The sequence below is a fragment of the Drosophila virilis genome, chromosome 3 (assembly GCF_030788295.1).
Source record: "Drosophila virilis strain 15010-1051.87 chromosome 3, Dvir_AGI_RSII-ME, whole genome shotgun sequence".
Taxonomy (NCBI): domain Eukaryota; kingdom Metazoa; phylum Arthropoda; class Insecta; order Diptera; family Drosophilidae; genus Drosophila; species Drosophila virilis.
Window position 1 is genome coordinate 8,177,553 of NC_091545.1, and position 25,032 is coordinate 8,202,584.

Genomic DNA, 25,032 nt, shown 5'->3' on the forward strand with positions numbered 1-25,032 from the left:
ATTCTCATATATTATAAAAATTATATAAGTAGGCAAACGAACCCAAGGATCCCAGGTCCCAGGAAACTATCCGTTGGAAGAACTTTTACTGTATACAAAAATTAAGATCCTGTCTCCGATTTCTTTCAATTCTTACTAAGCTTCAAAGAAACCTGCCTTTAATACCTATATTACACAACTTGTTAGTTAATTAAACCTTCCAAAATTAGTTATATTTGTGTGCGCAAATTAACGGCATCTTTTTGCGTGCCTTAATTGGACCGTATTTCGCGCAACCAGTTTTGCCTTCCCCTCTGCTGCGCAGCTCGACTTTGTGCATCACGCGATCTGGCCTGCCCTTATAAAGCTGCTACCCCACCCCAAAGAAATATACCAAAAATAATCTAAATAAAAAAAACAAACCGTTTGTTTTGAGCTTTTACCTGTGGCTAAATTTAGAACGTCTACCGTTGTTTACTTGTATTTTTATTTTTTTTTTCGCTGACGCTGCTGCCGCAAATACAAAAGGCAAGCAACCCCCCACCCTGCCCCCTACTACGCGTATTGAACTCTGTGCGACGTCAGCGGCGCCGTTGGCAGCGGCTACGGCCCGTTGGCCCAAAATGCGTCGTTACGTTAATGAGTAATAAAATACTTGCACAACAACAACAACAAGAACAATTGTGCAAAGATTTCAGTGTGGCTGCCTCTGTTGTTGTTGTTGCATTGCCAAAAAGTACAGCGCCATTAAATGCATGAAAACAACAACAACAACAACAACAACAGCAACAACAATAACAATAATAGTGCATTGCGTTTAGCGCATTTCACGCGCGCTTTACACATGCGGCCGCTGCGTTGGCGATATTTATGGCATTTTAATCGCGAGACGCGCGCGCAAAGCGCAGCGAAATGTACGGACAAAATGTATTTTGCATGGGCGGCCATGAAGCTTGCTCATCTCGCTCACTATCCATCTCTCGCTCTCACGCTCTCTCTCTCTCTCTAACTGATCTAAGACCCAACGGCTTGCTCGTTCTGTCTGACGTTCGCTCTCACGCTGTTATTTTTAGTTACATGGGGCTGCTGCTGCTGCTGCTGCGCTGTTGCCAGCAGGGCAGAGTCTGGCGCGTGGGCGTCGCTGCCACTGCTACGCTGACGTCGCTGTCGTTGGTGTAACACCGCAGCCTCTGGCGCTCTGTTCCGCTGCGCCCGCTCGTCCTCTTTCGCTCTCTCCCTCTCTCTCTCACTGTTTAAATTTAGACGCAATTAGCAATGCGCACATTTTTGCGTTGTTTTTGTGTGTGTGTGTGTGTTTTTCAGGCGGACTATAAATTTTTGCCACAGTTTATTTTAGACGCTGCATGCGATCAGGCGCGCCAAACAACTGTATGTTGCTTGTGTATGGGTGTATCTGTGTGCCACATCCTACACCTTAGCTGCCAGTTGCTGTTTTTGGCCAGAAGCAGCAGCAGCCACATGATGTAAACGCTGCCAGTATGCAATTAAATTGGCATGCACAAGTGCCGCCAGCGTAGCTGCCGCCAGCCGCGGGCGGCAGCCTTTTGATCGGCTGCCAAATTGTAATTGGAACGCGAAGGTGTTGCCCGACGTCCGACTCTGGCCGGGGGTCTCTGCTGTGCAACCTTCTAAACAAACCATAAAACGCATAAAACTCGTGACTTTATACACTATGCAACGCCACACGCGCAACACAGAAAGTTGACCCACTTAGCCAAATGCATAAACAACGCAAAATCATGCAACTAAAAGCTGCATTTTATAGAGCTTTAATACCCATGCAAATGCACACGATTTATGAAATTGTAAAGCTTAACATTCTTACAGCCAGCAAGTAACAGAGCTTTTTACTGTTGCGCACATTACATACACATCTACATAGCATAGTTCAACTAACAGCTTTTGCAAGCTCAGCTTACAAGAACGTTGGACAGATTGTTTAACGCTCTGTTACACTCACTCTCACTTTCGCTGCCGTTGCCATGTGATTTACACATGTGTACGTACGCTCTGTTATCTCTTTGCCCATTGATTTAACATTATTTTACACAAGCATACATATGTACATGCTAACATATGTTTATGCCAGGCAAATAGCCACAAACATACTCAAGATTCGTCTACCCAGTGAATGGGAAAAGCCATTTATATTGTTGCCTGTTGCGATTAAGGCGCCAACCTTCGAGAAACTGATAACTCCAAACGTGAGAATCCGCGCTGCACGTAGACGCCATAAAAACAAATCTAAGCATTGCCAGACGCACGTGTAAAGCGCTCATCAGCCTTGCCTCAAAGCATTGATTGATTCAAATACACGCACACACAAACACACACACGCACTTGAATGTGTGCCAGTGTAAGTGACCTTCTGTGGCTTAATTGCCGCGACTGGCATGCGGAATGGGTTACAGTTACATGGCGCACAGTCAAAAAAAATAAATTAAAGTACAAATAATTTGGAGCATTCGCGTGTGTGTGTGTGCGTGTGTGTGTGTGGTTGTTAGATTGTGGGTGACGCAGGTGTTGCGGTGCCGCCCGCTTCCGCTTGGCGTGCGCACAGCCCCAACTGCGCGAGCAACCTTGTGATCTTGTTTACTGTTTAGCGACCCCACCGATCACGACATCATAACACATACACACATACACACATACACACATACACACACACACACACCTACACACACACATGCAGACACAACGAGGCGCACGAACCTGTCGGCGCTGGGGTGGCGTCATATCAACATTAAGTCTCTGGGTGAGCTGCTGCCGTTTGCTATTTTCACCTTCTATGGGACGACGACGCGTCGTCGCGTTGGCCGCATGAATCAGCGCCACGCTCTCCTGTCGCTGTCGCTATCTCTGTCTACGGCGTATCCGTCAGTGACTGTGTTGCGCTCTCGCGCATTTTGTGAATCCCGCTCGCACGCTCACTGGGGGTTTTGATATTTCCAAAAAGGAAGAAATGCCCAATAGAACTTGCAGTGCTTTTTTTTGCGTTTAGCGAGAGAGAGCGAGAGAGGGGGGCGTATGAGTAACTGTGCGCTCTCGCAAAGGCCGCGGCGTAGGTAAACTGACTGCACACACAGGTAGAGCCGACATCGTTGCTACCTACATAAACACACAAATGTGTGCAGCCAAATATCTTGTATGCGTGTGTTTGTGTGTGTGTGTGTGTTGGTGTGAGTGCCTGGTCGTGTGGCTCGCGCTGCGGCGATTTCGATTTAGCCAGCGAACCTGTCGATCAATCGTCAGTCGTCTGCTGTAAGCCCATGCGATAAGGTGGTCGCCAGCAAAAACGCACGCATACATAAACACACAAGCACCAATACGCACTCGCACACACATTGCCGATTCGTCGTCGTACCAAACGATCGTTCGTCGTCGCTCGCTTCGTGCTTCGGGAAACGTTTAATCGCGCTGCATTTAGAACCTGACAGCCATTCGCTTGCCGTAGCTTGTAGCGTGCGGTTGCCTCTCCCATTCAAGCGGAAGAATATAAGATATAAAAACTCTCCAAGCAATATTATAACGTATTTCGACGTAGTTTCGCCTCGTCGTCGTTGCGCGAAAGTGAAAAGTGATCTTGAAACTGAAAACTAAACAAATCAATTGTATTGCAAGAATTACACAACAACAACAAACAAACTAAGCAGTGCAACAAACTAACTGTAAAGAAAGTGCGCAGCAAATTTCTGCATTTGCTGCTAGTGCAAAAAGAAAAGAAAAACTCTATCAAACTGTGTCTTAAACTGCATAAACAATATATAGCCGATATCGAGATGGTTACCGGCATTACCACAACCATGAGCCCCAATGTATTGGGCACCGCTGTCGTCTCCACGCAGCAACAGCAGCAGCAGCAGCAGCACAAGGAGGCGCCAATCAAAAGCGATCGTCGGGTAAGTGTTGAGAAAGACAACCAAAAAAAAAGAAAAGGAGAACCGTACAAAATGGAAATTGACAGCAGCTAAACTTGGGATTAAAAAGCCAACAAATTAGAGATGCGCATGCTAAAGAGGCGTATCTTATGTAGCCATAATTTATGCTCTTTAGCTATTTTCTTTTTCGTTTGTTAATTTGCCAATTTGGGCATATTTCATAAGAAATTTATAAATATTTTACAAGCGATTTGAAAATCAAATACAAGTTAGCTGTTGTCTCCCACTTTGTAAGCGAGTCCCACACACAGTTTGCCAATTCTGCTGCCCAAATGCATTTCCTTTTTGGCCACAATTCGTTGCCGTCGTCGTCGGCTCCCACATGCCACCGACTGTGGCCACAAGTATGGCCATAAGCCGTCGGCTCGCCAACACACGACGCCGCCGTCTCGCGTTGGCGGCATTTACGTTGGGGCTTCATTCATGGAGCTAACGCCAGACAGACGAACGGACAGACAGACGGACGGACAGCCAGATGGCCCGGTCCATTCATGAGTGCCACCCAAAATTGGTTGCGGCTGCCCACTTGAGCGGCTTCCATTTGGCGCGTGGTCGCTGCAATTGTCGGTCATCAGCTTCTCTTTTGGGATGGAGAAAAAAAAAAGCTGTCGCTCTGTCGCTTTTGGCCGTTTTTGGCTTTTGCCGCTGACTTCATACAGTGCGGGCGTCGCGCTGCGCCAAATTTGGCCAGAACCAAATTTCATTCTGCAAAAAAAAACACAACAACATTTTTTGTTGTTATTTTGTTTTTGCGTCTTCGAATTTCCCACGACGACCTTGTTGTTGTTGTTGTTGTTGTTGTTGTTGTTGTTGGTAGAAATACCTGCGTGTTGGTTATTTATTTTTGGCCGCAGCGGCTCGTTGCTTATCGTAATTTATAACCGCCAAAAACTATTTTTGGCCACACGGCGGGCGAGTGCATGAGCGCAATATAAATAGAGCACGCGCCGCGCCGCTGTCTTTTGGCCCCCAGCCAGTGCGACGGCGATGACAATGTTGAGTCCGTGTCCAATTAAAGCCACACGCAGATGCCTCTATTTTCGTTGGCGCTGCATGAGGTCAAACTGTGCCCCAACTGTGCATCCAAATGGCCCAAACTCGTGACTAATCTCAACCCTTTCTCCCTCTCTGTCTCTTGCAGTCGAACAAACCGATTATGGAGAAACGTCGACGTGCACGCATCAACAATTGCCTGAACGAGCTTAAGACTCTCATCCTGGATGCTACCAAAAAAGACGTAAGTATCTCTAGAGTCTATCAAAATCCACAAAAAAAAGAACTTCAACCCTGCCCCGCAACGCTTTCACCCTTTTGATAAATGCACACTTAACTAACTTTGGATTTGTTTTGCTTTTGCTTAATTTTAGCCGGCGCGTCATTCCAAGCTGGAGAAGGCCGACATTCTGGAGAAGACAGTCAAACATCTGCAGGAACTGCAGCGCCAGCAGGCAGCCATGCAACAGGCCGCCGATCCCAAGATCATAAACAAGTTCAAGGCCGGCTTTGCCGATTGCGCCAATGAGGTGAGCCGCTTCCCCGGTCTCGACTCCACCCAACGTCGCCGTCTGCTGCAGCATCTGAGCAACTGCATCAATGGCGTCAAGACCGAACTGCATCATCAGCAGCGCCAGCAGGCGCTAGCCCAGGCGCAATCGCTGCATGCCCAAGTTGTGCTGCCCTCGCCGCCCAGCTCGCCGGAGCAGGAGCCGTCCGTCACGCCAGTTGCAGCCAGCGGCAACAACAACAGCAGCAGCAACAACACCAACACAACAGCGCCCTATCTTTTTGGCCAGATCCAACAGAATGCGAATGGCTACTTCTTGCCCAATGGCATGCAGGTGATACCGACCAAGCTGCCCAACGGCAGCATTGCGCTCGTGCTGCCCCAGAGCCTGCCACAGCAGCAGCAGCAGCAGTTGCTGCAGCAGCACCAACATCACCAGCAGCAACAGCAACTGGCAGCAGCCGCGGCTGCCGCTGCCGCCGCCGCTGCAGCCGTGGCACAGCAGCATCAGCAGTCACCGCTGCTGGTGGCGATGCCGCAGCGCACGGCCAGCACCGGTTCCGCCAGCTCGCACTCCTCGGCCGGTTACGAATCGGCGCCGAGCAGCAGCAGCAGCAGAGGCAGCTATGCGCCGCCCAGTCCCGCCAACTCCGCGTACGAGCCTATGGATGTGAAGCCCTCGGTTATACAGCGTGTGCCGCATATGCATTTGGAGCAGCAGCCGCTCTCGCTGGTCATCAAGAAGCAGATCAAGGTGGAGGAGGAGCAGCCCTGGCGGCCCTGGTAAATGAGCCAGGCGCTCGTTCTCCCTGTCTCTCTCTCTCTCTCTATTAGATTGGGTTCAGTTTTGAATCTCCTCCCGCCAACCCGCCAACCGCTTTAAAGACTGATGGGCGTCGCACACACACACGCACACACACACATACACTCACACTTGCGCAGGCGTTGAGAGCATTGCGCAATTGACATTTCACCACATTTCGCCAGGATAACGCAAATGTTGCTTTGAAGTGTTCCGAGCATGCGAGACTCCTAATTTGTTGAAATCTCGCCGAAGTTCATTTTCCACTGGAAAATGCCCATCGAGATGGAGACATTCATCACACACACACACACACACACACACAAATTGTTATAATTTATTTATTATTATATTATTATTGTGAATTCATTTCTCAAATGGTATTCTGCATATCGCCAAACTACCTCAGTCCAAGTACTTGGTGTTGAATTGCCTCATGAATCATGTATTAGAATTTTATTTTAGAGTTTCATGCTACACACACACACACACACACACACACACACTCACACACACACAGCAATGAAATCTTCAAAGTCTTCCACAAAGCGTTTGTGTTTAAAGTCGAAATTAGTTTTGACAAAAACTTAACTATAATTTTAATAATACCTTATATCTCTCTCCATTTAAATATAGTTTCACGTATATATAGTATATATGCTAAGCCGCTTAGGGTTTTTCTATTGTCTGTAAGCTAAAGAAAGTATATATATATATATACACATACATACATGTATAGCGATCTATTTGTAAGACCACGTGATATAGTGAACATAATGAGCGTCTAAGGAAAAGCAAAAACAAGAATTTTGAAAAAAAAAAGAAAGAAAACGGAAAAACAAAAACAAACAGTTGACCAACACTCAACAAAAACCAACTACTAAAAAAGAATAAAATATATAACAAAAAATCGTACTAAAAATTAAATACGCACAAAGTGTTTTCTTCTTCTTTGATTGAAAAGGTCTAAAAACCTTGGTGAAAGCCTGCAGCAAAACTACAAAACAATAAAAACTCTTAAGAAACGGTGTTGTAAAACGCCGGAGTCAGCGTGGAACCATTAAAAGAAAAGCAACAGGTGCGAACTATTTGTGCAAATTGAAATATGTTCTGGCCTGGAGTTCCTGCCATACAACAGGGCTTGGCCCAGAGAATTACGATCGCAATTTTGTGATAAATGTGTTCTTTGTGCTTTTTTTTCTGATGATTTCATACGCATATCTTTGCGTACTTGTCGTATACGTATAAATAATGCCCGCTGCTTTGGCTAAAATTTCAAAATATTTTGCAATATAATCAGGCAAACGTTTTTTTTTCGTTTTTTTTTTTTTTTTTGTTTTTTTTTTTTGTTTCAGCAGAACAACAATATATTTGGTTCACATAAAGTTATCAAATGCTTTTGAAACATGATGATATATTTGTTTACTTCGCCAAATAATTGAAAAATATCTTGCACTTGAATTTCAAGACATTTCAGCAGAAAATTTAGCGCAACGTCATGTGAATCGGAAGACTCAGGAATTTAGTTAAGGTTTTTCGTGGACAATGCATACAAAATAAAAAAAAAATATATATATATATAGTAAGTATAGTTTTTTTTCTACATAGAAGCATGACGCCAGTTCTATGACTAACTGAGCGACTGCTGCAATTAGGTTAAACATAATTAAAGATTTTGATAAGAGGTATTATTATAAGATCTTGCATCAGATATTTGCAATGATGCACAGCATCCAGTTTTAGCTCGCGATGATGTGAGAATCAGATTCAACAAAACTGTTGTTCATGTTAATCAAATATGAGTCTAGCCCCCTCTCTCTCTCTCCGCCCTGCTCGCTGTAAAACAATTAGGAACAGCCACTGTAATATTCCATGACTTAAGTACAATGTACAATAAACTTGCAGAGTGCTGGCAGCTAGTCACAGAGTGGACTTTAGTTGTCTATAAAACGAAACAAAAAGTCAGCGGGTTTTCTAATCTACGATAATACCCTGCAATTACTCGTCATATGCTCGCGGCAAAAGTTTCCGCCAAGTCTGCTGCAATGGAGGGCGAGTCCAGAGCAAAAAGCGAAAAAAAAAAAACAAAAAACTGTACACTTCCATTTGTGCTAAATCATGCTGATAATATGAGACGATATATGCTCATATCGTTGACTCAAAAGTGGAATTTTGTTTTTCATGAATCAAATGCACTAGGCAAACAAACAAGCGCGGACTCATTAAGTTTCAACTGGTCCAAGACGACTGCCCACCAGTCTATATACACTTATAAAGCTGCATACATATATTGACCAACTTATTTACTATAGCCAGCTATCTAGATTGTGCTGGGAAGAGCGTCGCCGGGTCTGAGCTGTGCAATAAGCCGTGCGGCCCAAAAGTCTAAAGTAAATTAACAAGATAATATGAGTTGGAAAATTGTGTAATTCAATGTGATTCTTATTTCAAAATGTCTTTGTCTTTCACCAGAAATCGCAATTGTCTGATTAATTTTTGAGTCCGAATTGATTGCACTTGAGTTAGTCACGCGTAAGGTCAAACCTTTAAAACTATATGCGTCAGACTTGGCAGCACTTAAGCTGTTGCTTACTTTTAAGCGTATTTATTTACATATAAGCCAAAGTAGTTCAAAAAGTGTTTTCTAAGCTCCAAGAAATTTGATTAAATCACGATAAAACCGCAAACCTGAGGCATCAATTTGAGACTGAATCATCGATTATGTTAGGTTTAGTATTAAAAATCTATAAAGGCAACTTGCGTATGTCAATCTTGGAAAGAATATGAGAAAAACGTTCATATAAGTTTGCATAAACACAATTTCGAATAAGCAAAATTTGAATAAGTATTTACAAGCTTTATAGGCAGCACTGTGCGATAACACTGCACATAAAAACAATATTCATATTAAACGAAAATGGGCAGCACTTTTCCCGAACTGTGCCCGTTTAGTGCTCCCTAAAATAAGTTAATAAATCGATCAAATATAAGTATGTAAGTAAACGTAAACAATGTATTTCAGAAGAAAGGTCATGTGAAAGGCAGGCAGTTCATTTTAGTGTATCAATTAATTATATGTGTGTTATTATATAGGCTGCACTCTAACAAAATATTGTCTATCAAAATAAATTGGCAGCACTTTAACCAAAAGGTGTCCGTTTAGTGCTGCCCTTTTGTTTATCATTCGATTGACCTTAAATTTAACAATTAAAGTTCTACTTGTTAAGAATTGTGTGTATATCTGTTGTTGGCAGACCTCAAGTGATTTTCAGGTTGAATCCGTTTAGAGCCACCCAAGCCGCACACGTCCCCAACTGCGCCACAATTCTGGAAATGTGCTCCGAAAGCGAAGAGCACAAACCGCAATTTCGCATTTTGCGCGTGACAAAAAACGTGATTTGTGCGATGTTTTGTTTTTTTTTTTTTTTTTTTTTTCTTGTGTGGTTATTATTATTATTATTTTACTTCCAAAAATAAATTACTATATTTAAAAGCTAATAAATGTGTAGCTATATTTGTGTGTGTAGTTATATAGGTTATTTTGCGTTGCGGTGCATTTTTATGTCCGTAAGTGGATGCGGCAAAACAACAAAATAATACTTTTATATATATATATATATATATATATATATATATAAAATTGAACAAATATAAAGGGGAGCAGAACCAAATCGAAAAACAATGCAAATCAAATTGCAAACGATAACGGGACAGGCCGCTTGGCAGACAGCGGATGCAAGATTCGAAAGATATGCATTCCTATAAATATACTTATATAGTATATAAGTATTTATATATACATATGTATATGGAGAAGTACCGTTGTTATTGTCAACGTCGCCATAGCTGAGGCGATCAGGTTGCTAGCTTTGCCCTGAAGTTGGTTGAGTTGGTCAACGGGCGGGTCTCCGGTCGCTCCGGTCACGTGCCGCACAAGGTGATACGCGATGGTCGTGTAAGCTTTTAAGCAAATAAAACCAGCCACAACCTGGCCCGACATGACATGCTACTTACTATCAGCTCTCTGGCTCGATAGGCTGTGTAAATATATACATATATGTATTTTTTTTTCCCACCCAACAGGCCACTTTTATGGCGCAGTCCGAAACGGCCGATTAGTAAAAAAGAAGAAACAAAAAAACTGTAACTGGGTGAACAAATGGCTTAGGTTAGTACTCGGCCCATTTGTGGTATCAAGCTTGGGTGACCTTGCCACATGAACTGCTGCCAGCGAGTTGAATGTCAAAGTCAGGGAAACACAGCCACAGCCCCGACTTATGGCTATGCCAAGCACGTCTATCTATATAAATATGTTTGTGTGTGTGTGTATAGTTGTTATAAAAACAATAACAAATGCCGACGTTGACGATAGGCGACCTTGAGGGCGGGTTTTCGGGCATGTTAATGTGTTTGAACCTAGTTTTGTTTTTTTTGCGGTTGAGGGTTTGCACAGCTTGAAACTAAATGCTTTTTTTTTTGACTAGAACCAGAAGAGTGTTAAGTTCTAGAACCGTGAACTATTCATAATTTATTTGCAGCTCATATTTCCTATTAAATTCGTATGCAAAAAAAATAAAAAAATAAAACGCCTCTAATCAAAAGTCAAAAAACGAGTTCAATAAACCAAAAAGCAAACAAGCCAAGCGCAGTTTTAGCCAAGTAATTGTTATTGTAGCTGGTAGCGGGTGTCAAGAGCAGTCAACAGTTTTTGTTTTGTCGAAGTCATTAAACTTGGCTCCCATTTGACATTGCCAACTGGAAGTGAATAGACAGACAGACAGACAGACAGGCAGGCGGACGGACGGACGGACAGTTTTGTCTACGTTCGATTAGCAATCGCAAAATGGCCAAAAATCTATATTTGTCGAGCAGTTCATTCAACTGACTTTTGATTTTTGCGCATTTCAAACTTTCAACTCGAACGAAAATGTTTCCTTATCAGCTGTGTGGTGCGATTTCCACGAATTTTAGTGGTTCAGTCATGTGAGTGCGTCTTGAATTTCTATGAATGAATGAATGCCGCATGCCACACAGCTCATTATAAACATGGCCAGCGATTCCATTGAATGCAACCCGATGCCGCAACAACAAATGTTTTGCACTCACCCGCGCCTCCTCCCCTGGGATGGGGTCATTTGCCAGAGCAAAACGTGACAACTGCGTTGCCCGCATTCCAATTGTTGTTGTTGTTGTTTTTTTAATCTCAGTGCCTCAGTGCCTCAGTCTGGAGTCTGCTTAAATGGGAGCGCCATGAAGTACATATGTACATATAGTGGAGCTGCACAGTCGAATCTTGTTTATGAAATTTCAATTTCATTTGTGCGCAACTGGAACTAATATTTTTTGGCGGCACCAATTGCCGCACAGCCACCGGCACGACGAGCAGAATCAGCAGCAGAACCAGACGACACGCTGACTGGCACTGCTGGTATGCAGACAATGGCATGAAAATTGCAATTTGCACAACAGTTGTGCGTTTAACGCAGTCCACACTATTGAAAAATACACATTTATTAAATCTCTATAGAGTTTTCACTTTTCAATTAATCTAACTGTTAATCTGACTCAAATTGGCGCACGTGACACAGTTGATCGGAGCCAAGGTTGCCCATTTGTTGCGTGGGCGGTGTGACCGACCACGCGACAACAAAGCGACCCTGCGCCAAAATTTAGAACGGCTGGCAACAACAACAACAGCAACAACAGCTTATTGCCGCCAAAAGTTGTTGACGCGTAAAAAGTAATTTGTTTAGTTGCGCTTTGTAAAATCAAATTAAAAGTGTTGTATATGCCGTACTTAGCCAAATAACGTCAATTTCGCGTGTTGAGTGCAATATTTAGCCAATGTGCTTATCGAAATGCAATTGCATTATGTGCCTGTGATAAGTTTAAGTGTTTCAAGTGTAAGTTCTCCCGCAGCGCGTCGCAATTAATTTGACGGGTGCTAAAAAAAAAAAAAAAAGAAAAAGTGCCGCAAGTGATATACAAGGCTTTAAATGTTTAACCACCTGTTATTGGTGACCACACACGGGGCGATTAGACAAGTCTTGCGGCTACCTCAGCAGATTCGAGTCCAAGTGTGCCAAAGGAAAAGTCCAGCGCGGTAAGTGGGCAAAATTTTCCATGATTTACACCAAATCAATTAAGCGCTGACAATCAAATATATAAATAAATATGTATATGTATTTATAAAGTTGATTAGCACCCAACTACGTTGCCCCTTGCCGGCGACATTTGTGCCCTGATCAGCTCAGCTCGCCGGTCACGCCCACTCCACGCCGGAAATTAGCACTCGGTCGATCCGAGTTGGATACAAATGGGGTTTACGGCTTTTGCAGTTCTGCAAAACGGTCCACAATTTGCAATTTGGCACGGCGTTTACCAGTTTTGTTATTGTTGACTTGGCACATTTTTTTTTTCTGATTTATTTGCGCGGCGTATATTAATGCCCGTTCATGAAGGGAAACGGGTATATAGGCTTTTCAATTGTCAATGGGAACGACTGATTGGCTCCTCTTTAGATATATAAACAGGCTTATTAGGGGCGTGGGCCATCGAGGAAATCATTAACTTCATCAGCTTTAGAGCTAGAGCAAAAATTGGTATGAAGTCTAAGGATGAGCAAAAAATCGATAAGAAAATATCGATGTTATCGATATCTTTTAATAGTGTTCGGGCGACTCAACTGTTGTTGGACTGCAAACGGGCATAATGCAGTCGGTTGCACTCGACTGCAAAATACTTGTTTTCATTTTTTTTTTTTTTTTTTGATTGAAATCAAACAGCAGCGCGTCAGTTGTTTGTGGGGAACTGTGGGAATATTCCATTGCAGCGTGCGGCCCTGTTTACCCAACTGTTTACCGCCCAGCATACTGGAAGGCGTCGTGTTCCGCACTCATCCGCACCGCCTCTGGCCAAAATGTGTTAATATGTGGCAAACAGTTGTGTGTTTGTGTTAGTTGCGGTTTGTGCGGGGGAGTTGGCATTGTAAATTGTTTTTTTTTTGGCCATCTAGTGGCCGGACCAGTGCCCCACACCGCTTGCTTATTACAGCATTGATCGATCGATTTGGCGCTCTAATCTGTGGCTTCTGGCCCGTGTCGATCCGTGCCGTGTGCGGCGCCAGCTTCATATACATACATATATGTCTGAGGCGAGTCTCTGCCTTTTCCACGAAATGCTATTGTTGCTCTTTGTTGACTCTGCTATTTAGAGCGTGCGAAAGGCTGGACCCGATCGCACTGTCCCCAGCCCCAAGCAAGCCAAAAATATATAAATATATATATATATATATAGTATGCATAACATATATGCGCCATATGACTAGGCTCGCGTTGCCTTTAAACGTGACTGGCCAACTTCAAATTAACTTTTCATTTTTTGTTGTTGTTGTGATGTATGCACTTGAACGGGGTATCGAAACGTTGGCGACAAGCTAATCAATACAAATTATACATATTTTATATATGTACATATTTCGGTATCAGGTCTTGCATTGTATTTAGTTGTTGTTCGATTTCCATGCTGGCCAGCATATTTTATATTATATAAAGCAAGCACGCGGCCTTTGTTTTTGCTGCGATCAATTAAAATTTTGGCAGGCGCATGTCAAGCCGCGTGCTACTTAGTTTGGCATAACTTTTGGACTTAACAGCAGGTTATATTTCTGATAGCCTGCGCACATATATTGGCTAGGCAGAACTGTAATTTCTGGGGTATATAAAACGCATAAAAAGTGGAATGTTTCAATTTACAAATGTTTACCCAGTCGAACTTCACTAATTTGTTTTCATTTATCTCTCGTAACATTTTTGCTATATGACTACATATATAATTTGAAAGCGAGCCCTTAGATTAAAGTTTCATATTCAACGCGCTTCAAATGGGGGTTGAGATCGAGTTCGACGCTTTACGATGTGACTTAAGGTGTGGGAAATTTGTGCTTTAAAAGCTAAGTAAACATGTCTATTCTACAGGTTGTCTAGGTCAGTAGAGTGCATTAATAGTGCACAGATTAAATAGAATACAAATCAAAGCAGCCGGTTGACATTACGAAAATAATTAAAGTATATTTCCATAAGTCTCTAAATAGTTAAAGATTTATCTACCACTATTATATACCCTTGCTTAGAGTATTTTAGTTATGACATCAAAGTTGTAAGGGGTTATTGGAGACATATTTGAATAAGTACAAACCAGGGCTGCAAAGACAAGGTAAGCTTGACATTGGTTTGGTTCACGGTTCGAAAACCTACTCACTGCCTCTGGATCTGGTTTGTGAACTTTGTGCTCCACATACATATGTCATATATTTAATTGAAACAAATCAACTTTTCATTTTGTATTGCCCGTTCTACTGAAAATATTGTAAGCAGTAAATATTTTCAAATAGAATTTGCGGGCTAAATTTCATCTCTACCTTCTGAAATTATCCTACAACAAAGTTATTTAGGTTAAGTCTTTTTAAGACATCTTTTAAACTGGTTTGTCTTGAGGTTATGTTACGAGCTAGAACTGGTTCGTTTAAAAACCAGTTCAAAGCACATTTCCACATTTTCTTGATCGCAGCAAAGGGCTTAGTCAATATTACTTTGTTTATTCAATTATTTCTCTGTCTTAAGGCAACTAGTCTCTCAACGTTAAAATGCTCTGGGGGCAAAGTCTTATCAACATCGGATAGCAATATCATAAAGAGCCCATAGAAACAATCGGTTAAGTTTTCAAAAGTGTAAGAAAGCAACTAAGTATAGCAGTATATCTGGGGGGTAGAGTGTTTAATCTTTGGCAATCGAAAGATTTGTGTGTTCCTCCTGGCTTTGAAAGTAAAAGTAGCTGGACATGGATATTCCAAAGATTAATAGGCTCGGTTGGGGGTTAGGACCTGAGCAAGTTTTTGAAAATAATTGGGGAAATACCGAGGCATTAACCTGTGTTGCCTGTTGGGTGAGAGACTTGGAGCTCGACTGTAGGCTGTGTTTACATGTAACTGCGCACCGCCGCCAATATGCATATCGAATGTGACTAATGGCAAATACAATTCGGATGACGATACCTGTGTGTGTATTGCTGGCAATCAGACCTCTTTTTTTTTTTTTTTTGGGCAATCAATCAAATGGCAAGTGGCGGGCCAATTGGCTATGACAGCGGCCGGAAATGAGCGCATACCACTAACCCACTAGCAATAGCAACTAGTCGATACCCAGTCACAGGCACGGGCATGTGTACGGCTATGGGCTGCCTGCCTGCCTGTTGCCCGACACGTAACCCGCTAACGACATCTCTCTAAATGCTTGATTAACACCAGAAATTAGCGTGTGCCAAAACTTGACGGCGGCAACGGCTGTGACGTCACTTGTTTTGTGGCTGACATTTTATTTATTTAGTTTTTTTTTTTTGCGTATTTTTTTTGTATTTTATTTTTTGTGTGTATAAATTTTCATGCAATCTCGAATCGGAGACGAGCGACCGCACGCGCCACCGGCCGAGTTATTGAGTGGAAAATTTCAGCGCCATGAAAATACGGCCGGGCATGCGGGATGATAATGAAATGCACTATAAATCGATTAGCACATTTTAAACGACGACGCGTCGATGCTGAAAAGCAGAACGTGCCGAAATCAATTGAGAGTTTGCCCTAATGAGTCGCACATGGTGCCTAGAGGATTGGCTGGCCGTGTCGCGCTCGCAAGTTCCACTTGCTCGTTTCTGGGAGTTTCGCGTTCAAGATAATGCCAACCAAGTGTCTGGCAACGGATTAGTTGATGAGCGTCGATGATGCGGCAACAATTTGCAACATTTAGATGCGTCAGCCAGCCAGCATGTTCGGGAACTGGGACGGGTGTCTGGGCCTAAGACCAATTAGCACTCAGTGATCCGGACCAAACACTGGATCACCTTCAGCAGGTTCTGGCAGCTGGTCTCTGGGTTATTGTTATTCTTGTCTAGGTGTTAGATGCAACGGATCAGCGTGTCGATTGCGTCAATGTGGTCGTCGCGTCGTCGTGGGATTAGGATTAGGCCTGAGTCGGTGTCGTTTAAGTCGAGTGCTTTGCGCAAAATGTTGCCCGATTGCGTCAGGATTTTGGCAATCGTTGAAACCAGCTACCAGCTTGACTGATTACTTAAGCATTTTACTCTTTCTTACCTGTGCGCTGTTGCCAAAAATTTTGCATTGTTTTAAATTTTAACTGTTGATTATTGCTCGGTGAGAAAACAAATGCGATTTAGTCGCCATTTGTATGCACTGCAATGTCTGTTCAAATATCTGACAACCTTATTTCCAATAGCGCACAGTGGCGCCAGTTTAATGGCAACGTGTGGCACTTAAAATAAAGTAAAGACAAAAACTGTTCAACATGTGAATGGGAAGTTACTTCAACTTGGCCGACAAACTACTTTGGTTAGCTACAATACCCGATACGCTGTGTGTACACACTGTGCACTCACATACAGCACATACGGCTGGCCTTGAACGCGGCCGGTTCAAGTTCAGCGGCATCATGCACAAACAACAATAAATACACTGAAACAAAAGCAAAGCTGTTTCGCTTTCGGCGCTTGCAGCAAGCAGCCAGCTTAGCCCGCACCCGTCCCCCCCAATAGCCACCCGCATCGGAGTCTAACACAGACACTAGCAGCGCCAGTCCCAGTCGCAGACCCGGTCCCAGCCCCAGTCCGAACTCGGCCAGATAGCGCACATTGTGTCTGCTTAGTTATTATTATTGTTATTGTTTTTGTTTTTGTTGCTGCTGCTCTCAAAGTTCCGGCTGAGCTGTCGACGTCGACGTCGTCGTCGTGGTGTTTGTTGTTGTAGCACAATGAACGCGCCTTGTGGGTTGGTCTGGACAGTGTTTGTCATTGCGCATACGCCGCGTGCGCCGTTACATTTATACGACTGCGTGGCACTCCCATCTCTAAAGGGCGCGGGGAGTAAAAGGCAACTAACCAAAAATTACACAAACCGCATATCCAACAACTGGGTCACTGCACGTTAAAAATATATCTATATATATAATATACAATATATATATATAAATATATATATTAGTATAACGACCTTGCCAGACCTTGAAGCATTCGCTGTTAGTAAAACAATTATCGTTGCTTCAGCAGCCGATATGGGTTATATATTTATATGTATGTATATATATATGTGTTTGCTCATAGAGTACGACTAATATGCAGTTGGCAAAGCCTTTTATGGTACTTAATCAGGGCCTGGTATTTGCAACAGCTGTACTAAAAGACCTAATAAATAGATAATGTTATTAAACGATTTGATTCGGGAAAGTTTTACGACACGCAGCTTATAAAAGTTCTATTACTATTATGCACTGTTGTTAATATTTTATTATTCCTTATATTATTGTTTATATTTTATTATTCCTTATATTATTATATATTTTAGATCTTAAACTTATTCGTATATTTGTAATGCTTCACGATTGAACAAACAAAACAATTATTTATAATTATTTTGAAAAATTCGTTTTTCTTTTTCATATAAATAATGAAAGACATATTTGTTATGCCTCTTATTCCCAAATACATTGATAGATAACTTAGCTATTTTTATGCTCTTTGCATAGCGTACTATAATTTTACCATGAAATATGTAACGCATAGAGAAAGACTTCTTCGACGCTATAAACTAGCTTCTGAGAGATATTTTAGATATTTTAGCTTAGCATATTTGAACTTTACTATGCACAAGGTTCTGTAAAACCGTAAGGCAAATATCCACAAGGGTATTAGTTCTTCGGCATGTTGAAAATAATCTTAACTTATCGCTGAACATAAAATACCAAACAGCATAGTTTCTCAGGCTGTCTTTGTGTTTCTCTGTTCTAACTTGTTATGTTAGTTTCTTTTTTCATATTATGATTTTTTTGATTTTTTTTGGTTTGTTTGTTTGATTCGGCGCTATGGCTACTGTTTAATTCGCTGGCAAGTTCAAAAAATATGCAAACAAACAAGAGATTCCAGTTATTTTCGACTGATTTACGGGGTATTTTTTGTGCGTCAGCGACCGTCCGTCCGTCCGTCCGTTTGTCCAGCTGGCCGTTTGTCGAATTGGTTTCGCCAGAAATATGCCAGCCAGCTAACAGCAATGACAAACAGTGGACCAATCTATCCAATATCGGCCCATACATACTATTTGTTTATTTATTTATGTATTGTACACATGTGTGCGTGTGTGTGTGTGTGTGTTTGTATTTTTTACTATTTAAATTTCAATTTTATTGTTTTGTGAGTTATCGCGCTTACCTTTTTTTTTGTTCCTTTTCGCGCCGCAGCGAAATTCCATGCAAGGTGACTTTTTTTTTTTGTGGACGGCTTTCTGGGTGCAAATTTGTAATGCAAATTTGTGCGCTTCGCTGTGGGCATTGGATTTTCGATGATCAGAAAAATATATATAGACATAGTGTGTATATACATTCGTCAGCAGGCACATTAAAATAAGAGATACCAATTAACAATAACGAAAACCTGACTGGGGGCACGCTTTGGTGTTATTTCATAAAGAAAACAATACAAATAACGGATAAAAAAGATTAGAAACAACAACAGCAATTGGGACATCAATCTTAAAGCTGTTTGTTATTTGTTATATTTTTGGCACTGTTTATTTATATAGCCAAGCGTCGCCATATGCATTGTATACTCTGTTGTCTCCGGCTCAAAAGCCAAAAATAATCTTGCGCCTGGGGCAGCGAAATCGTCCCCCAAATGACGCAAGTAGCACCTCAAGATCTCAAGATCCCAGCTCGCGACACCAAGTCAGACTCTCGACAGCAGTCGCTGTTGTGAGGCCTCACAGTGTAAGCTTTACAAACTTGAAAAACTGGGTAAATACTTGATCTAGTTTCGTTGGGCCCCATGGAAAACTACAAGAGTTTCTAGCCCAGAACCGAACCAGTCATTAGTTAACTTTCGGATCTCGCATAGCGCTAAACACATCAGCATAATTATATACGACTACATATGAAATTATCATTATTTAAGGTGACATTTTGATATTTAACACCAGATAAGATTTCATTATGATATCTTAATTAGAACATGACAAAAAAATAAAACAAAATAAATAAAATTTCCATATCAGTGCGGGGCATTAACTATTTTTGGCCTAGGCTCTGCTTCTTTTCTTCTTTCCTTGGAAATCGCAGTTTATTTTTGGCTTTGACTTTTTCTATATTTGGGCTCTGGTTAATATCATAATCTACCCAATGACAGTTAAATGCGGGCTTCCTCTACACATTATTCAGACCTAATTACATGATTGATAATTCATTTTAACACCAGCAATTCATAAAAAAATGCCAGAAAATTTTAAGCATAAGCCATAACAGAAATGTGATACAATACGATAATGGCTTCCGTTTCGACCAAGTTATGGGAAGTTCAGAAAGATTATTTACTAAGGATAGATGGAAACAGAGTACTTTAGGGGATACGTTTTCCTATCTTCACCAAATGCAGCTCCCGTAAGGAAGAGGTGCGGTACCTACAAAATAGAAGATACTGTATCTGTATATACTATTTGGTCAAATTTGTTGACTTAAGCGCCTAAAACTTCAGAGATTTGCTCAAGAAGAGGATTTCGATATCGATTTATATCGGTTGCTTGGAGATGAATCAAGTTATCGACTGTGGCAAGCACTTGTTAGGCTTTACCAGGGCCTACGTTGAAAATTTTGGATGCTGACCAAGAAGATACTTTTCTCTCCCTGTTAGATACATTCGCACAAAAAAGTTGTGCCCTTTTCCCCATTTTAAATGCAATCAGGGTATAAAATTGAACCACATCGATTCATGAAATATATTTTATTAAGTTTGAAAATCGGTTAAGTTTCGATGAGTTGATAGTCTATGAAAAGCAAATGCCTTTGTCTTTGAAACAGGGTGTCTCAAAGTCGTGTGCGCTCGTTACCTGATCGTTTTTTTGTTCTCTTTTAATTGTGTTATTGTGCAAATGAGATTGCATAAACAGCAGTTGGTACTTTCCTGAAAAACTTGATGCTGATTTTAATAATGAATTAAACACAAATATGATTGAGTTACGGAAATGCCTTATTTAACAGTTCAAAATGTACGTCGTATGCTGCAAAAGTTTTGCTACGGAAATTCTTAAAATAATATTTAACTCTCGTGCAGTATGATTAAAATTTACTTGGAACCATTCGCTTTAGCAATTGCGGTATGCGTAACGATATCCAAGGCCGTGAATACTGCATCCGTAAATGAGTCGAGCCCCTAGAAATTTCACATTATGCCCCTATCGGTCAAAAGATCTTATCTGAAGCTCGCAGGCGTCTGCCCTGGCCAACCAATTGGACACATTTATAGGCATATATATACATATATATGGTTTATATAGACGTACATGTGCATGCATCGTATGATGTTCCATGCTCGCCTGAAGTTCCGGAAAGCTGGTTGACGTCAAAACATCTAATCGAAACTTGCGCTGACCCACATAGAGATATTTAGCTATACCTAGTACCAGCCCTTGGCAGTAGGCGGCCAGCTGCTGCTAGGCAAGAAAACAAAAAAAAAAAAATAAAAAACTGGGCTGATAAGCAGCAGAGCCATGCACGACGATAACCAAAACACGTACTCCTCCGCCACGAATGAGTGCTTGGTGGCCATTTGGCCAGACCGAAGACCCGATGCGATGTGTGATGTGATGTCGCCGACAAAGACGAAGGCGTCTACGTGCGCTGCAGTATTTCACCATACGAGCCGCTCCCATGGCCATGGCAAGAACAGTTTCGTTGATAAGCAGCCACGCCATGACTTGTTATGACTGATTGTCTGCCGCCGTTGAAATGTGTCTTATCAGCCCGCGCCAGCCTGAGCACCAGCAGCAGCAGCAGCAGCAGCAGAAATGTCGTCAGCGTTAAAGGAGCTCGACAGTCAGGTGCCGAAGTACACACACCAAAAACGTCATCAATGCGTCCATAAACATTGACGTCATTGAGAAAGCAAACAAAAGCCTTGCGTAATTGTGGCGAAATCGCCTTGCATATGAAGTCCACAGGCTAAAATTACTAGACTAAGCCGAATGAGTCATCCGAACTACGCACGTTTCGTGAGAAAGATGCGTTTCTGTTAATTTGCTAATTTCGAATGCGGAAAGTGGATTTGTTTCAGGATTGTTTATGTAGCATTGATTACGCGAAGATCGTCGCTGAGTCATTCCGATTGAACTGAGACTTTTACTTTGCGTCACAGCGAAAAGTGGTTTTTATTAATAGACACTTGAACTTTAAACGGATTTATTCAATTGAAGCCTGTCCGGCAATAGAACTGTATACTTTATTGTGCTGATGGGCACGTAATGAATCATGCATATGTTGATCTAGAATAATTGCTAATCGTACGAGTATTTAAAACACGTGCCCTTCCGTATTTGCGGCAATTACTTGATGCGTATGCGAATTTGTATATCGAGTCTGGATTGCGAAATCTGTGCGAATCCATAAATATTTGGTTAAATTATAAGCTAGGCAAATGTTGAAATAAATTAATAAGAAACATAACAAAAAGCATAAGTAAAAACGAAAAACAAAGTTTATTTTTATTAGCTCTTTGTCAAATGTGGCGCCATTTGTCAATGGAATGCAAAGCCAAATTAATTCTAATTTTTGTTTTTTTTTTTTTTTTCGGGGAGCTTCGTGTCTGTTGCCAATTTTGCTTGGCATTCAAAAACGAATCGCCTTTAGCTAAGAAACCACATTCGGTGCTCTAGACGCTGCCTGGAATTCCCCAAAAACAAAAAGAAAGCCAACTGCAACAACCACAGCCACAAATAGCTACAACATTTTTGCTAGACGGCAGACGCGTCTCGCGCGCGTGCAAAAACCAAATGAGCTAAAGTTGAAAGATTATCAAACAAGAGGAGAACGACTAACTGCGAAACTTGAATGCCCTTGCAGACATACAAAACAACGCGTCTTGTCCTGAATCCTCCAGCTCTAAATCTCTGCTCGAAACTGTTTCCACCCGTGTGGTTGGCGGGCATCAGAATAACCACCACAGTATGTCACCGCTTGTCGTACGAGGCGACTAAAGGAGACACTTTTCAGCTGACCTAAATCCGAGCTTGCTTTAACTAAAACAAAAGGCCAAAGCACACCGAGCTTAGTCCTTTGTGGCAGTTAAACCTATTTAAAGCCGCACAATGTGCGTATAAATATTGAATCACGAAGGGGCTTTACTTGGCGCCTAATCTGGACTCTTTGTGGTATTCTATATAAATGAACAACAGGCTTGTAACTTCTGTAAAATCATATGTATATTAGATGTTTATGTGGATAGAAGTTACTCAAATGTTGCTGCCATAGAAAGACTTCTTTATTCTAAGTTCGGTTAAGACTTCTTAAATATCAAATAAGTATTTCATACAAGAACTTATTCTCATGATAACTTAATGATATAGAGCTACGAGCTATGCACCCACAAGAACTAGACGGATTTACTATGTAAATTTTCATGAAGGAAGAAGCTTAAATGTATGAGAGCATAGTTTGCATAGACAGACATGACTATATCTGTCTATCTATCTCTTTCTGTTAATCAGACACATATGACTATATCTATATATCTATCTATATCTGTTTATCTATCTATTTGCTGTTGTTACTGATCAGGATTATATAGGATTCGATTCCCATTGCATGAGCGCATTATAATACACTCGGCAAAGATTGTCAAAAGAAGTACCAAAACTCAAAGTCAACCATATATCTACTTGCTGATGATGCTGCACACGAATATATATATATATATAATTTTCGTACTTTAAGCTGTCTCCCATTGCATGACCAAGTTATAATACCCTCGGCGAAGAGGAGGAGAGCACACGATGATTTTAAAAAACAAAACCAGTTAGCTGGAGACGTTGCGCCGACTGCGGCAGCAGCGGGCGGGGCACTTTAAGCCACACACGCGCCACGGGAGCAATTTTCAGCGCGTGAGCCGCCAGCAGCGCAGTCGGCGTCAGAGTTGGCGTCGACGTCGGCGTCGGCGCGTTTGTCATAGATTGTCATTGTCCACGCGACTGCAGCAGCTGAATTCACACGGCTCGTAATGTGGTTTTATTTTCCGCTGAATTCGCGGCGACATTCCCAGCGAGTTACATACATATATAAGTATAAGTATCTATATCTATATGTACATGCATGTAGATATAGATACAGTTGTACTTGTCTAGATGGGTCTAGAAGGCAAATATACTATTAGACATTATGCAAATAATTGATGTGGGGAGGCGAGTGACTAAACTAACGTTTGTTTATTTTCAGCTTGAGATAAGTAACTGTTTTTACAAATAATTATATTGTCGAGTCGAGTACTTCAGACATTTTATTTTATTTTTTTTTGGGTAATATCAGTATAATATTTTATACCATATTTTTGTGTGTTTTTATCTTAACAAGGTTTTTATTTTTAATAATTTGGTGAAGAACATTGCGAGCTAGATGAATCGCCTAAGTAGCCAGTCTTTAAAAAGTTTAACGAGAATCCGGATTCAAATTTCATTTATTAACTGTTAGCACAAGGCCAGGCTGTAAAAGTTGTATGAATGTGTAGCTGATGGCATATTTTAATTAAAAATAATATTTAAATTAAATCCAGGTTAAGATGTGCAATAACTTTAGGGAGTATCTCGATTGAAGATACATTGGCCCATAGAAAAATCCCTAGTTTACCTCTTTAAAGTCTTATAGACTCCATAGCCAGTGTCAACTGTATTTGGAGTCGATATCGCACAACTGTCAACTTCGCCTGCCAATTTGACGCTAACGTTCTGTCAATTAGTGCAGCAAGTCGATTGTGTGGGTGTCCGATTGATGTTGGCCTCAAAGCTGCCGCCAAACGAACGACAGACCGTCAGACGGACGAACCGACAGACTGTCCGTTCATCCGTCCGCTTGTCTGGCGGCAGGTGGCCGCGACATTGTGTGCACACGCTCAGGTTTTCCCCCTGTTTAAGCGGGCAGCACTCTGATAAAACAGCTCATAAATCAAACTAAATACAATATACATCTATCTGTGAATATGTTTCGATACGTGTGTGTTCCATTTTATTTGCCCATTGAAGCTGATGGGCTTTCAGGCTGATTGCCAAGCCCACTTAAACTGAGGCGTAGCTCAAGACGATTTCTTGATGTCGATTTCTAAGTAGCAAAAATACGAAAAAAAAAAAAAAAACTAAAAGAAATAATGAACAAGACGCAAATCGTGGCACGTTTTGGTCATTACGATTCATTATCCATCGCCCAAGTCGTTGGCCAGCTTGTTGTTGCTCCTAGTTATTGTTGGCAGCACGTTCTTGCGCAAAAAAATTGCCCAAAAAACGTAAACAAAAGCAAATTTTTATATAAACATCAACTGTTCAATTTAATGTCCATCTCTTTTGATATGCGACCACTTGTGCTTGCATAATCCATCAAAGAAATAACAAAAATGCCTCATGACTTCTTACATAAGCATAAGTTTATGTCACGCTGTTCTAAATATATTCGTATTGTTATTGTTTTTGCTTAACATAAGCAATTTATTGAAATCGTCATGAAAATGAAATACGATACCATCTTTCAGTTGGGGATAACCGTATTATGACGAATTTAAAAGCACTTACCCTGTCTTGGACCATCATGGGCTGCTTAAAGGGCTCAATTAATTAGTCCAAAGCTGAAAAACAAAAATTTATAAAAATTTCAATACATTTAAAAAAAACTAAAATGAATATTAGCAATAATGAAGTGTCTTCATTTAGT

At 41.5% G+C, this 25,032-nt stretch overlaps 1 protein-coding gene and 1 long non-coding RNA gene across 2 annotated transcripts in view; one reads left to right on the top strand and one right to left on the bottom strand.

The window, feature by feature from the left end:
• LOC26530981 (uncharacterized) overlaps positions 1 to 12,732 on the bottom strand; it is a 33,649-nt gene extending 20,917 nt beyond the window's left edge. Inside the window, exons 1-3 of the long non-coding RNA XR_001450357.3 lie at positions 12,455 to 12,732; positions 12,253 to 12,393; positions 11,351 to 12,188 (exon numbers count right to left, since the gene is read on the bottom strand). This is a non-coding gene — a long non-coding RNA (uncharacterized lncRNA). The remainder of the gene's footprint in view (positions 1 to 11,350; positions 12,189 to 12,252; positions 12,394 to 12,454) is intronic.
• Positions 3,255 to 7,595, top strand: hry (bHLH transcriptional repressor hairy). Its single transcript, XM_002046729.4, has 3 exons — positions 3,255 to 3,899; positions 5,080 to 5,175; positions 5,306 to 7,595. The coding sequence occupies exons 1-3, from the start codon at positions 3,780 to 3,782 to the stop codon at positions 6,227 to 6,229; spliced, it is 1,140 nt and encodes a 379-aa protein (XP_002046765.1). The 5' UTR covers positions 3,255 to 3,779; the 3' UTR covers positions 6,230 to 7,595.
• Positions 12,733 to 25,032: the final 12,300 nt, after the last annotated feature.